Source organism: Pagrus major, chromosome 16, assembly GCF_040436345.1.
Source record: "Pagrus major chromosome 16, Pma_NU_1.0".
Taxonomy (NCBI): Eukaryota; Metazoa; Chordata; class Actinopteri; order Spariformes; family Sparidae; genus Pagrus; species Pagrus major.
Window position 1 is genome coordinate 21,598,385 of NC_133230.1, and position 14,254 is coordinate 21,612,638.

At 41.7% G+C, this 14,254-nt stretch overlaps 1 protein-coding gene across 1 annotated transcript; it reads left to right on the plus strand.

Moving 5' to 3' along the window:
* The first annotated feature begins 79 nt into the window (after positions 1-79).
* Positions 80-13,455, plus strand: slc38a6 (solute carrier family 38 member 6). Its single transcript, XM_073482713.1, has 16 exons — positions 80-327; positions 2,263-2,393; positions 2,500-2,573; positions 3,994-4,046; positions 4,156-4,195; positions 6,177-6,255; positions 9,152-9,237; positions 9,329-9,387; positions 9,470-9,541; positions 9,960-10,016; positions 10,488-10,567; positions 10,681-10,781; positions 10,881-11,005; positions 11,891-12,035; positions 12,380-12,474; positions 12,615-13,455. The coding sequence occupies exons 1-16, from the start codon at positions 235-237 to the stop codon at positions 12,696-12,698; spliced, it is 1,374 nt and encodes a 457-aa protein (XP_073338814.1). The 5' UTR covers positions 80-234; the 3' UTR covers positions 12,699-13,455.
* The last annotated feature ends 799 nt before the right edge of the window (positions 13,456-14,254 follow it).

Genomic DNA, 14,254 nt, shown 5'->3' on the forward strand with positions numbered 1-14,254 from the left:
GTAGTCTCCTTTCTGACGTCTTAAACGCGACCGGAAAGAAAGTCACATGACCTGAGTGATCAACAACAACAATCGGCAGCTGATAAGTTGATAAGAGGAGAGTTTAAAAGTGATTTTGGAGAAGATGGTATCATAACTCTGCAGCTGTGCATCGTGACGAGGACCGGAGTGAGAAGTCTGAAGCGGTGGGAGTTTATTTAATTTAGTTTGTGTCCTGAATTTTCCGAAAGAAAAATGAGCATGAATGGACATACAAACCGAGATTTGTATACTGAATGCGGAGCCGGAGACACCGAGGGAAACGAAAGTACACCTTTATTAGGAAATGTAAGTACTAAATAATAGCAGAGTGTCTTTCACAGCTAAGAAACACCGCTTCAGTCTAAATATGTGAGCTTCAGCAGCAGGTAATGACAGACATCACGAGTTTCCTCTCTACTTCTGCCTCTGTCAGCACTTACAGAGACAGTCCACTCTAAAAAAAAAAAAAAAAAAGGAAATAATTGTCATATGCTCCCTGGCTCTGTAGACAGCTTTACACACTAAATTCCTTGATTTTTTTTTTTTTATTTATTTGAACTTATTTGTTTTCATTGGTATTTTTTTCTATTTCACCTTTATTGTACAAAGAAGTCCCATCTGGATTAAGATCTCTCATAACAACATATAAAGCATAATATACAATTATCCACAATAATACAGGAGAACAGGTATTCAAACACAGTGGTCTCTCAAGAAAAACAACAACATGTCTCCTTCACTACATTCCTGGCGTTGTTTTTCTTGAGTCTAAAGATCATCAGAACCAGCCTTAAAATGTAAAGTATGAGTCAGTTTTCTGAGGTTTTAGAAAGACAACTTTTCATAAGATTGTTAAAATGTCTAAATTCTTAACATAGATACAGAGGACATGACCCTGGTGTCATCAGCTGTAGCTACAGCCCTATCAAAATATGTATTGATGGTGTCATCTTCATCAATTCTGATTTTGGTTTTGGATTTCGTCCCAGTAGTGATTTATTCTGTAAGCTCAAAGAGTTTCAGTTTGAGATTCAAAAGGTTTTATTTGATCTGTATCTAAGTCTTTCATTTGAGCGTTGAATATGTCTTTTTATACCAGTAAAGTCTTTATAGGCACTGTTGGTCATTCTACTATTCATTATTGGTAGAGTAGCTTCAGCATTTGACTGTGAGAGAATAACAGACATGAAGTCTGTTATTCGGATTAAAAATCAGTATAGGGCATTTTTTTTAAGTATATGATCAACATGTGCACATTTTGGGTGGATTTTTTCTTTAATTTTTTAACATTAACAAGTGCAGAAGAAGGAAAATGCAGATCCAAGTAGTAATCTGACATCTGATAGTGTAATGGGGTGCCATTTACGCCAATTCATGATTAGATTTATCAATCAGTGTCATTCATCTATTGTTTCCTGTGGTCAGAAACTCAAAGGAAGTGGTGACAGTAGCATCAGCAAAGCACATAATTAAAGACCCATTGTCGAGTAAAGGTAATTAATGAATCCACTCAAGTCTGTCAACAAGTTATTTAAAATGAATCCTATCACTAATCTGGATCAAACACAAGCCATAAAAACAGAAAAGGAAGGTGAGATAAGCAGTAATGCATGCCGGGATATGCATCACTGTGACGCCAAACAGGGTTAAACTAGTAATAAATACATCTGTATGGGTATCATTTTGCCAGTGCATATTTATTTAAAAGTTAAATTCTCAGTATTTTAAATTCAGTTTAATTTAAATTGCTGCATTATGATTTTACATCACAGCCGGTCTTTATTTACATCAGGTTTTATAGTTTACTGCCTATCTTTTTCAGTACTGTAACCCAGGGTGAATCAGATTCAGCGGCACGCAGGTCAATCCGAGCTTGTTGTGACACTGACACCAGAGTTGCCACTCGTTCTCTCCAGGATATCCCCTATTAGAGAGGTCAAGCAGTTTGGGCAGCTCCCCTTATCCTGAGCTCAGGCAGCTGTCCCACAGCCAGCAGCTCAAATCCCACCCAATACATTCCCATTTCCATTCCCTGAGCCTACATGCCACTGCAGTGTTGTCTCATGACATCCATCATCAGGGCTGGCCAGTTGTTCTTCATACTGTCAGGAGCAATTTTCTTAAAGCTCTTGCAAAAATAATCAGATTTCTTCAGCTCCTTTATCCTCACACACACATTGTTTACATCTTTATCTAAATGTTATCTCTGCTGTGTGTGTGTGTGTGTGTGCCTGTGCGCAGGGATCAATACAGAGCAGGGCCAAAGGAGCCTCCTTCGTCTCCTCTGTGTTTAACCTGATGAATGCCATCATGGGCAGCGGTATACTGGGTCTAGCTTATGCTATGGCTAGTACTGGAATAGTTGGTTTTTGGTAAGAATTATCTCATTACGTCTTCTACTACAGACCTTTTCAATAAATCAGACAGAAAACAACTAAATGTACACTAACTTCTACTCTGTTTACCTTTCCTCTTCAGCATCCTGTTGATAGTAGTGTCGAGCCTGGCAGCGTACTCCATACATCTCCTCCTGAAGCTATGTGACCAAACAGGTGAGAGATTAACATTGGGTACACAGTCTAACTATAGATAAGCACATCCCTGTGAGTTTATCCATCCAGATTTTTTCACCCACACCCGTAACTGCCCCCCTAACTTGACGTATGATTAGGTCATTGTTCAGGGAAGCGAGCTGATATGTTATCTAAAAGCTACTTTGTCTCCTTGTTTTTTTGTCTTTATTTACTTCCTAGTTGTTATTGAATCAGGTGATGTTTAAATGGTTTTTAAAAGGGGTCAAATAAGATAAAAAGAGATAATAGTGGGTTGTTATCTATCAATTAGCACCCTGATAAAGTTGGAAGTTTTCTGAGTTTGGGGACATCCTATCCAGATTTTTGATCATCTTTGAAAGGGAACTTGTAAATTCGTCTTGAGGAGTACCAGTGCTTATGTGTATGAAGCCTTTTATGGGTCCAAAGTCTGATAAATTTCCCCAAATGATGTGACATGAGTTAGCATGGCTTTGGACTGATGGCTACGAGCTTTGAAATAAAAAAATAAAAAAATAAATCTGGGGATGTGGAGTTTGAAAGAAGTGAGTTTACCGGACCTCCATAGCCTGTATCTCATCTTTGGTTGAGGCTAACAGCTTGAGGTTAAAATAGCTGAGCATAACACACCCACATCTCTGACCAAGCTGTCTGCAGTTGAGTTGCATTGTGGGTAATGTACGTGTCAGGTTTTTTACAAGAAAGAAGAGTACATGGAATAAAAAAGATAACAATTTTGGTTCTGCTGCTTAAATTTTGATCCATCATGAATCCAAAAATGTTATAGGCGAGCAATGCTAAACCAGTGGAGTACTGATTAATAATACACAATATTATTAACAAACAAAAAATGATGTAATATGATAAATAAAGCTAATACTTTTTTTGATCCATGCAGGTAAATGCAAGTCAAGTCAATTTTATTTGAATTTTTATAGCCCAAAATCATAATCGCATTGCCTTTCTGGGCTTTACCTTCCGTACAGTGAACAACATCCACTGTCCTTAGGCTCTCGATTTGCGTGAGGAAAACCTCCCCAGATGAAAAAACTCTTGTAGCAGGGGAAAATGTAAGAAACCCCTGGAAGAGCCACAGGGGAGGGGTCCCTCTCCAAGGGCGGACAGACATCCAGTAGATGTCGTGTGTACAGAACAGAACAGCAAAATCACAAGTTTACAGATTTCACTGACCAAATATCTGATACAAGTAGATTATATGAAGTATGTGTAGAATGTGAAATGCACTAGATACCCAGGGAGTATATGAAGTATTTAATATTAGCTCCATGTTTATGAGCTGCAACATGAAAGTGATGAACATATTAATTGAACAGTGTATTTCTACACTGTGATGTTGCTACTTTTGCTTCAGTACAAGATCTAAGTGCTTCTTCCACCTCTGTTAATTTGACTCTCACAGGTATCAATTCATATGAAGACCTTGGAGGCAAAGCCTTGCAAAAACCAGGAAAAGTAAGTTGTCTCTTGGATGAGTGTGTCAAAAAAGGAATTCACTTCATTATGTCTTCAACATGACCAGAAGACGTATACACACTGACCACCTTTTCAAAATTCTCTTTAGGTCCTGGTTGGAATTGCTATTATCATCCAAAATATTGGTGGTAAGTCAGCTCCTGTTTATCTGTACAGTTCCATACATTATTTCTGACATGTTGGACATAAACTGATTTTGTGGCTTTCTTAGAAGCAGAGTGGTGAGAGGGTGCAGAGTGCTGCAGGGTCAGACTCTGGCCAGTCTATTTTGGAGGCAGATAGTGCCTCCTACTGGTGATCAGAAGCCCCTGTGCTTAGGTTTACTCCCTCCCTTCTGTAAGGCTATTATCTAGATTCCCTGATAACCTTTGACCATGTAGCCGCTGTCCTCTCGGCCCCCCTCCCCTGAGCCTGAAACCTGACTTCTCGTCTAATTGATCACTGATGGTAAACCCACCCAGTGTTCAGTAACCTAATGGGACCCCCTCCCTTTACTTCCTCCACTCTTCTCTCTCTCTTACTACCATTTCCATCCGTCCCTCAGACAGTGGAGAGCTGAGGTGATCGCTCCTCTGCAGTCATTAGTGGCACAGCTGAGTGGATTATTGCCGTGCCCTCTGGTATGTTTGTGGTTTTCCCAGCATGGGGCAGTATGTGCGAGAGTGTGAGAGCCAGCACTCCAGCCTGCATCTGTCTACACCCCGGGCCCCTTTTATAAGAGTGCAATTAGCCTCACTCTGGGTAAACATTCATCTGCACTGCCAAAGCCTGATGGGCCAATTGACCTTAATTACTGACCAGCCCAGGGCTCTCACAGCCTGCCTCTCCCCTCTCTCTTAATGAAATGAAAGTGGCTCTGTCTTATGTTGAACACACTCTCCCACTGTTCGCCGACCACACGCAGAAGGTTTACATCAAGTTTCCATCAAGTTTCCAATAAATTTTTACATGCATGCTTATTATTAGAATGTGTTTTCCTACCACTTGGGCAATAACAATCCCTTTTCTTCACTCAAGGGCCTTTTTTTGTGTAGAGATGTAAGTATTATCCCAGCAGGAATTCCCATGAAAGTGTTGTCGTGCTTTCAGTAATCATTTGCATGAAACTAAACCATTGCGTCATGCCTGTTGTGTGATCCCTGTCAGTGTGTCGGTATGGGTTTGCGTGATTGAAAGTTTTTATGGTTCATTTAAATTGTTGGATGGACTTTTGCAGGGAAACATTTTGGCTAAAACACTAAAGCGACCTCTTATTGACAGATTTTAGTGCTTATAAATGGCATTAGATTTTCACAGAGTGAGTGTCCTTGCGTCTGTGTGGGCTGGAGCGTTATTGGAGGAATTTTCTTTCATAAACAAAGACAGGATCTGAGGGATTATGGTCTAGGCTTATTTAACGGCGAGTGCAAGCGCTTCCCCCAGGGCAATAAGGTCCCAGCTATCTCTGGCTCTGCCTCACTTCACAATTTTAAATCCCTTAACATTCTCTCCCTTTATGATTGACCACACACTGCATCCCAGTCCCAGCGTCTTCTCCACCTGGTGCAATCTCCATCTCCCCTTTCCTATTTTCTTCCTGGTGTTTTTGTGTGTTGGTGTGACCCTCAGGAAGTGACCCCGATCCCCTCTCTGATTGGCTGTCCATGAAAGGATGTTGGAGCCCGTCGGAGGCTGATAATATCCTGTTTCCTCATGAGGTGGAGCAGGGGGAGAAATACCTGGATTAGCGTCAGAGATCATTATTGTTAGCATTCCTCCCCCCTCTCACTTCTTCATCCCGGCTGCTACTCCTGGTCTCCAGCAGTTGGTAGATCTGCATAATGTCTGCTCCTCTGCACCGAGGGCTTTGCTAGTGATCCCCCTTGAGCTGCCTGCCCCACCCATCTGCATTAACTCAGAGCCGCGGTACCCCCCACCCCCACCCTGCCTTCCATTTCCTTGCGCTGGAAATTATACACACCCCTCACACAGCGAATAAGTATTGCTTGTGGCAACATGCAGTTATCTGTTGTGTTTATGATTTGGTCATTTGGTGTGATTGCGCGCTTTTTTTGTTTATTTAATTTATAAAACACACATTTTCTGACCTCTTCTCCTCTTTTCCCTCAGCTATGTCTTCCTATTTGTTCATCTTTAAGTCGGAGCTTCCTGCAGCCATCAACAGCTTCTTGAACGAAGACGGCACAGGGTGGGTATATACATACTTTAGGGATGCACCCCAGGGCTGATTCATACTGATGTTTGAAATAACAATTTGGCTGATGCAGCTGATGCATTGCAAAATTGATGTGACACATCATATAAACATCGGCCAATGCTATTGATAAATGTCATCTTATTTGCAGATAGGTTAATAGTAACTGCCAGATGGTTTGTTTCACAAAACAATCTGGGAAGGCACCGCTAGAAACCATTTGGGGAAAAGGGAAGGCACTTTCAGAAAATAGGTGTTTGGACAAACCATTTGTCAATCACTAACTTCAACCAATCAGATCAACAGTTAGAGGGCTACTAACAGTGGAGCCAGCTGGTAAATCAAACTTATATCAGGGCCTGTTGAGAGAAGAACAAAAACATCTTTCCCATCGAGAAAAGCCTCCAGTGGCGGTCTTTGCTTTTCTTTTACAAAAGATGCCTTTAGCAGCCACGCTAACCTCTTGTGGAGCTGCCAGTGTTGTTTTAAAATGAAACGATGCTTCTCCATCTTGTCGTCATGCCCAGGAGCAAAAAACGAATATCAGCTTTGGAGGGTATGACTGCATGAAAAGAGATATTCCTGACGGGGACACCAAAAGTAGTGCTGTAGCTCTGCGAAGGGAAACTACATTGCTACATTTACTGCAGACTCTAGTTATGTTACTGTGGCTCACTAGTGAACAGGAGCTAACTGGTAGCTGATGTCATTGAAATTACATAGTTGTGTTTACTGTGATATATTGGAGGGGACAAACCATATTTTTCCCAGGATGGAGGGGTCACATCCCCGCTGCCCCTTCTGTGATTTAAACCTATGGTCACACCTAGACCGTCTGCCAATAATTCCTCATAGGACGCTGATTGGTTTGAACCACTGTATGCTCGGCCACGAACGCATAGCTTGAAGCCTGGCAAGATGGATTTGCGAGATCTCATGTTCTTGTGAATCCAGCTGCCACATCAGGTAAGGCCGACGTGTGGCCGATAAATCAATGAATCAGTAACAGCACTGTGAGCTCCTTCTCTCGCCAATAAGGAAATTTGGTTCAAAATCCGTCACAGCTGTGGGTAAAACCAAGCCATTCTTTTAGATTAGCTGACCTAAGATAACAAATGAGTCATCCCTTTTCCCATGATTCTGTAGATTATACCTTTGGCCCTCAAATAAGTCAAATTTGACACTTATGCACCACAAAGTTGCTCAAACTGTAGTGCAATGAGGAACGTATGAATAATGCACTGGAAGAGGACCTCTCACCAAACCACAGTGCACTACTAATACTTTGTCTGTGAGCGATTGGAGGGGAACTCATGCTCTGTGTTGCATAGCCAGAAGCATGCCCAGAGGAAATGTATTTATGATGGAGAGCCATTCGTCACCCGTCATCAGCAGCCTGTGTCTTTCATAGGCCTACGTGGACGAGCCTGCACAGAGAAGTCCCCGGCCAAGAATGTAACTTCTATCACTTTATTATTGGCCACACTGGTTTAAAGCGAGAGTTGTAGCTGCTTTCAGCCCAATCCGTCAACATCTGAATCTTCCACACACAGCTGCTTTGTATTAGTGCTCTCCTTTCACCCCCCAAATCTCTCGCACATGTTCCCCCGGAATCAGACTGATACAAGGGGATATCAGTTTTGCCATTCTAATTACAGCTCACTGCCGAGGGAAACAAAACATTTCTGTTAATGAGTGGCTTTGGGATGTTAACAGACACATACTCAATTCCGTCAAAGCCTGAATAAATGAGTTGTTTTATATTAAAACGCGTTTCTTTTTTCTGGCTCATTTATCATAATACAGCAGAGCGAAAACACAGTCGTGCTCAATCTTTTGGTCTCTGTCTGTGTTAATGGTCTGTATGTCCTGTTTCTCTCGTCGTGTTTCAGTTCAGTAATGAGGCCAAAGACATAGGCAGCTGTGGATCGGCTAGATTTATGCTGATCTTCGACACTATGAGGAGATTGACTCATTGGCAGTCAAACTCCAACCTTAACTGAGATCTATCCTGCGTCTCGTTATAGCGTGAAATGTTCCACATTTCATGGGTTGTCTTGGTATCCTGCGCCTTTACAGTAAGCCTCAAGTCAGATCCTAGTGGTGGTGGAGATTTTTTTTTTTACACCCCTGCCTCTGCATAATGCTCTGTAAAAGTGGAGAAGAGGGTTAGTTAAGCTGCGGTCGAGTGCTTAAGCTAAACATAGGTTAGAGTAGAAGTGATTGGACAAGAGAGAGTTGGGGGGTCAGAGCAGAGGTCTCCCTGACATCCAGTTACAGGGCAGAAACGGTGTAGACGCAGAGACAAATCCATCAGCGCCTATGGTAACGCCACAGCTGTGAAACTGCCAAAAAGGGGTCAGTGGGTGTTGATGTGGTCAGAGCAGGTGCTGCTGACTGTGGGAGCCCCATAAAGAGTGGTGGAGCCAGTCCCTCATGACCCCACGCTGCGGTCCAACATGCAGCAGCGCCAGGCAGCACCCTTCCCACCCGACCCCGACCCCAGCGGAGCCGACATGCCTTCCACATGTGTCACCTCGAACACCGCCCCTCCTCCACCTCCTCGTCGTTCTCCTCCTGTGGCTCCCCAATCCAGAATAAACCGCCAAGGCTGTCCCTCGGCAAAGGAAAATATTATTCCCCCTCTCCAAAAATCCGGCAAATGAAATGTGGTTTCAAATGACAGAGCGACACAACGTTTGCATGTGAATTACATAATTGTTATGGTTTGCAAGAGCTAAAGCCCTTAATTCGTACCACATGATGAATCTGTCGCTCTGTATTTGAGCACGAAATGGAGACAAATTTCTAGAGCTGGACCATTTTTAAGGCACTGAAGATTTATTTTGGCTTTTGGTCTTATAATTATTAATCTCCACTTCTTTTCCAGAAATGCCTGGTATGAAGATGGCAGGTTGCTTCTGATCATAGTCACAGTTGGTATTGTTCTACCTCTGTCCATGTTGCCTAAAATTGGTAAGTACCTAATTCAAGTATCAAGTATCTTGATTGGCTGCCCTGACTGCTTTGAGTTGTTTCTCACCTGCTCTGTCTCTAACCCTTACAGGTTTCCTGGGCTACACCAGTAGTATTGCCTCTCTCTTCGTAGTGTACTTTGTAGTTGTGGTGAGTTTTACTATACCCCTTTTTTTTTTTTTTTTTTCTTCAATCTTTTCTGTTGTTGACATTTTGTGTTTCTCCTCTCCAGGTTGTGATCAAGAAATGGTCCATCCCCTGCCCACTGCCTCTCAATGTGACAACATTTACCACTGCCGTCCAGGTAACAACCCCAATTTCCTTCTATACATAAGATACCATAAGTCTGGCGTAGGTAGTCTAACCAGACGGTCACGGCTGCAGGATTATGAGAAAAACCCACGAGAGTTGACTGATTGTGTCGACTCTGGCTGATGAGGACCAGAGAAGGCTGCAGGGAGCTGGTGACTGGTGCCAGTCCTGAGGGGAAGGAAGTTCAGATGACCTTGCATCAGTCTGGAAATGACCTCTGGCCTTTTGGAATTAAACAAACTGTAGTATAGCTTCAGACCCGGCATGGTTTACTTAGATGGTTGTTTTCCTTTCAGCTCCACAGCCAACCAATGAAATCCAGCTTTTTTTGTTTGTCCAGTTTTCAGCAGCACTGCAGAAGCCATCCCACAGGAATAACACACCTCTCTGTTCTCTCCTTGTTTCTCCAGATATCAAATTCCTCTGACTCAGAATGTACAGCCAAACTCTTTGTCATATCCAGGAAGGTACGTGTATATGAATCCAGTCTTTTTCCTCTATGCTGTACATGCAGAATGTGTGAGGTGGCAAGTGAGAAGCTGTTGAAAGTAGTGTGTGACTCTGGTGACAAGTCACACTCTTTACCTATGAAGGTTTGGCTGTGTACGTAAGGAACTCGAGTGCACTGTGCAGCTGCCACTCACATGTATGTCACACTTAAAGGCCATATGCACATGTGGCATGCAGAATTACACGTAGCACATGTTTGGTCCAGTTGTTTAAACACAGCTTGACAATGTTTTGTGAGTAGATTCTCTTACAGAGAATTTAATAATATATATTCACACCTGAACTTTGCATCGTCCCAATCTGCAGTCCAGATGGTAATTACTGCTACACAAACCATACCTTGACCCACCTGCCCCTTAACTCCTGTGTAACCGTGTAAGCTGATAATTTGTTAATGACGGCTGTGCTCTGACTGATGGGTGTTGCAGAGTGCCTTCGCCATCCCCACCATGGCCTTCTCCTTTCTTTGCCACACGGCTATCCTGCCGATCTACTGTGAACTGGACCGGTGAGCCCTCAGCCTCTCAGCTTTACTTTAACTGTGACATTTAAGTCATTGAATCTTTTGTTTATCAGCTATATAAACATTACTCTCCGTGAATGTGCCCTTGTATCTTTCAGACCTACTAAGAAAAGGATGCAGAACGTTACAAATGTCAGTATTGGCCTGAGCTTCCTGCTTTACATCATTTCTGCGCTGTTTGGTTACCTCACTTTTTATGGTAAGCCTGCACTGACACATTTTACTGAAGCTGCGTCTCCAAACCATGTACTATCTGTTATGACTGCATCCTCAATCTGTGCTTGTCTCCTGCTCATAGCTCATGTGGACTCTGAGCTGATGCTTGGTTACGACACCTACATGCCTCGGGACATCATGGTGATGACGGTTCGATTGGCTATCCTGCTCTCGGTGTTGCTCACTGTGCCGCTCATTCAATTCCCTGTGAGTAGAACAACCTAAGAATTTTATTTTAACCATTAGGGACAGTATAAATAACAAATGGCGCTTTCTGGGTTTGAAAACCTTAAACTTGCATTATTTCTAAAGGCCAGCAGGGGGGCAACTCCTCTGGTTTCAAAAAGAAGTCTGATTGTATGTAAGCTTATGAGAAAATGACCCTACTTCTCCCTTGATTTATTACCTCAGTAAACAGTTTTTTGATGAGTTTATCGTCTCAATCGTTAGTTTGAAGTCTTCTTCGACGCAGCTTTACATTTTTTCTGCAACTTATGGTCCTGTTTATAGTAAAATAAACGATAAAGCACGGGTGTGCTTGTCCACTGGTTCTCAGTCAGATCCAATGAAGATATCCTCCCCAGTTTAACCCTCTCGTCCAAATATGGTCACTTCTGGCTTTAAGAAAACAAGATGGTGGCAGCCATAATGCCAAACTAGAGGCTTTAAAACATTTATAATTGTAATTTCAATAGATTAATATTATTTTTCTTTATGATGCTGCATTGCATATTAAAGCTCCTGTTAGTAAGATAGTAATACTGACCCTATGGGATTGTAGGTCGCATCAGCTGATGCTTGACAAGTTGGGGAAACCCAAAGCGTCAGTATTTGAGGAATTGGGAATGGGACTCATAAATCAACTATCTTACTAACAGGAGCTTTAAATGCATGTCAGCACATTTACTCAGTTTCTCTTTTGCAACTGGAAAAAAAAAACTCTTTCACTACTGCTGTTGATCCTACTACTTCCTTCAAGTCCAAACACCAGCGCCCCAGTTTCCACCTTTCTCTTGAGACATCAGCTCAGAGTCATTAACACCTTCTGAGAGTATGTTTTGTTTGAATGAGCTTTGTTTGTGTGTGCTGCAGGCCCGTAAGTCTGCGATGTTGCTGCTGTGTGAAGGACGGCCCTTCTCCTGGCTGATCCACATCATTATAACTCTAACAATCCTGGGTGTGGTGCTGATGATGGCCATCTTTGTGCCGGATATCAGAAATGTCTTTGGAGTCGTTGGTATGTGATCTTTTTGAAATACTCAAAAAAAGCTTTTTGTTTTGCTAAATGTTATTGCCTTTGTTAATTATCTAATTATTCTATTTTTTATTTTATGTACACAGTTTTGCTTAACATTGACCTCTAAATATAATGATCCATTTTCAACAACAGCAGACATAAAAGCAGCCAAGATCTCAGCCAAGATATCAATAATAATTATTGATTGTGGGGGCTAAAATCACAGTATCTGCTTATACATAATTAATGATGCAGTCCTGCTCAAACAGTTTATGAAGCTGCTATTATCAGGCATGCAGTTTGTTGTCTGTGCAAATCAAGTGATTTTTTTGTCTCTGTCGCAGGATCCACAACATCCAGCTCCCTGTTGTTTGTTTTCCCCGGCATTTTCTACCTCAAGATCAGCAGCGAACCCCTCAGATCCTTTGACTCCATTGGGGTAACTACACAAATATATGAAATGCTGTTAAATTCAAGCAACAAAAACATTTTGAGCCCACTTTACTACTACAGTGCTTTTATTTATTTATTTTTACTAATAATGATGCTAACTGTGTTGTTTATGCTCTGTGTCTCTAGGCTATATTCCTGGTGGTGTTTGGTTTAATTATGGGACTCAGCAGCCTCATTCTCATTGTCATCGAGTGGGTACAGAGCTCCTAACCCTCTCCGGCCCCCCTCTTCCAAATCAAGCACAAGAGCAAAGAAAGGGAAAAGCGTGCCAAAGAAGCTGAATACTGTATCAGACAGATGCTAATCAGCATCACCTCAAGCAGATTATTTATGGTAAAGTTGTTCTCAACACTCGGCTTGTGCTTCTTTTTTTTTCCTGTTCTTTCTCAACTACAAATATAGATCAAACATGTGGTACTTTTTAATGTTGAAATTTCTTTTACACAGTCATTCAGGGCAATCTGTGTTTGTTTTGTTTTTTAATCTGCCTGGAAAAAAAGATAGGCAAGGCTTTTGCCAAGCAAGTTGCCCTTTTCCTTTTAAGTTTATTTTATGTACTTTTTTTCTTAAATATATACTTTTACATGCATTTGTATTGTTCTCTGTGGATGATCATGCACCTTATGTAAATCTGCATTTGAAAATGCTGTGGACCATGTCTGAACGGTAAATGTGTCATGTTTACTGCTTTCTCGGAGTTTGTTTATGGCTTTTTAAGCTTATTTTTATTGTTTAATTTATGTATTGATTTACCACAGTCCAAACCTCAGGTGTTTCTGCTGCTACTTGTATTCTTTAGCTTTAATGAATGCGACAAATACAGCTGGGTCCATATTTTTAAACTGATTATTTTTTGTTTGGACCAGTTAATTACAATGTACTCCATGTGGTTATAATGTAAAATAATATCATTTTATTCTTCATATGACTGGCATTTAATAAAAGGGAAATTGTTTATGTACTGACATTTCAGTTTGCTCATTTAACCACTAACATGTCTTTATCAGTGTTGTGGAAAGCCCATCAGTCTAACATGTCACATTCATGGCTGTGTGTTTGATTGGCAGGCACAGTATTGACACGGAAACCTGCTCCTCAGTGTTGTGCTGTGAGTTCAGCCTGTAGCTAATGAAAGCCACATGCTCGGTACGTTTCTAATCATGATGCTGTTTAGATTGTCTTCATGCTGCCTCTGGAACCTACAGGCACCCGACTGCTGCTTTTAATCGAAAGGAATTAGGCAGACCAGCCCCATCGTCCCTGCAGAAAGCAGTGGCTGCCCGCTCTTCACGCCCCCTCAAGGGAGGTTCCCCAGTACAGGAAATATCCCTGACCTCCATCCTCCACTCTGAAAGACACTCCCATAAAGAAAGTGAATCACAACTACTACATAACACTGAATAAACTGTATATCTAGTAGGCAGTGGTGGAGGAGGTACTCAAATAATTTACTTAAAGATATAATATGTAAGAATTCTGCATTAAGATGTCGTAAAACGTCTAGACCTTTGTTGAGTTGTGTACTTACATTATCCCCAATGTTTCCAACAATATTCAAACCCAGAGAAATCAACAAGTTTACTCAAGGTAAACAGTGAGTTTGATTCGGTTGGTTGTCGCTACTTCCTTAGGGAAGCCAACAAACCAGACTATTATTGACGTGAATAAAAATTAAAAACATTACATCGTCCATGAACATGTGTGCCTGAGTCACAACAGACGCACAAACACATCAGCACGAGCAAGATCTTACACATGCGAGGTTG

Bases quoted from the DNA above. Each gene is read 5' to 3' on its own strand.
- slc38a6 (XM_073482713.1), top strand. From the start codon at position 235: ATGAGCATGAATGGACATACAAACCGAGATTTGTATACTGAATGCGGA. The intron at 2,394-2,499 runs GTAAGAATTATC...TTTCCTCTTCAG, and splicing joins ACTGGAATAGTTGGTTTTTG to CATCCTGTTGATAGTAGTGT. The intron at 10,017-10,487 runs GTACGTGTATAT...TGGGTGTTGCAG, and splicing joins TCTTTGTCATATCCAGGAAG to AGTGCCTTCGCCATCCCCAC.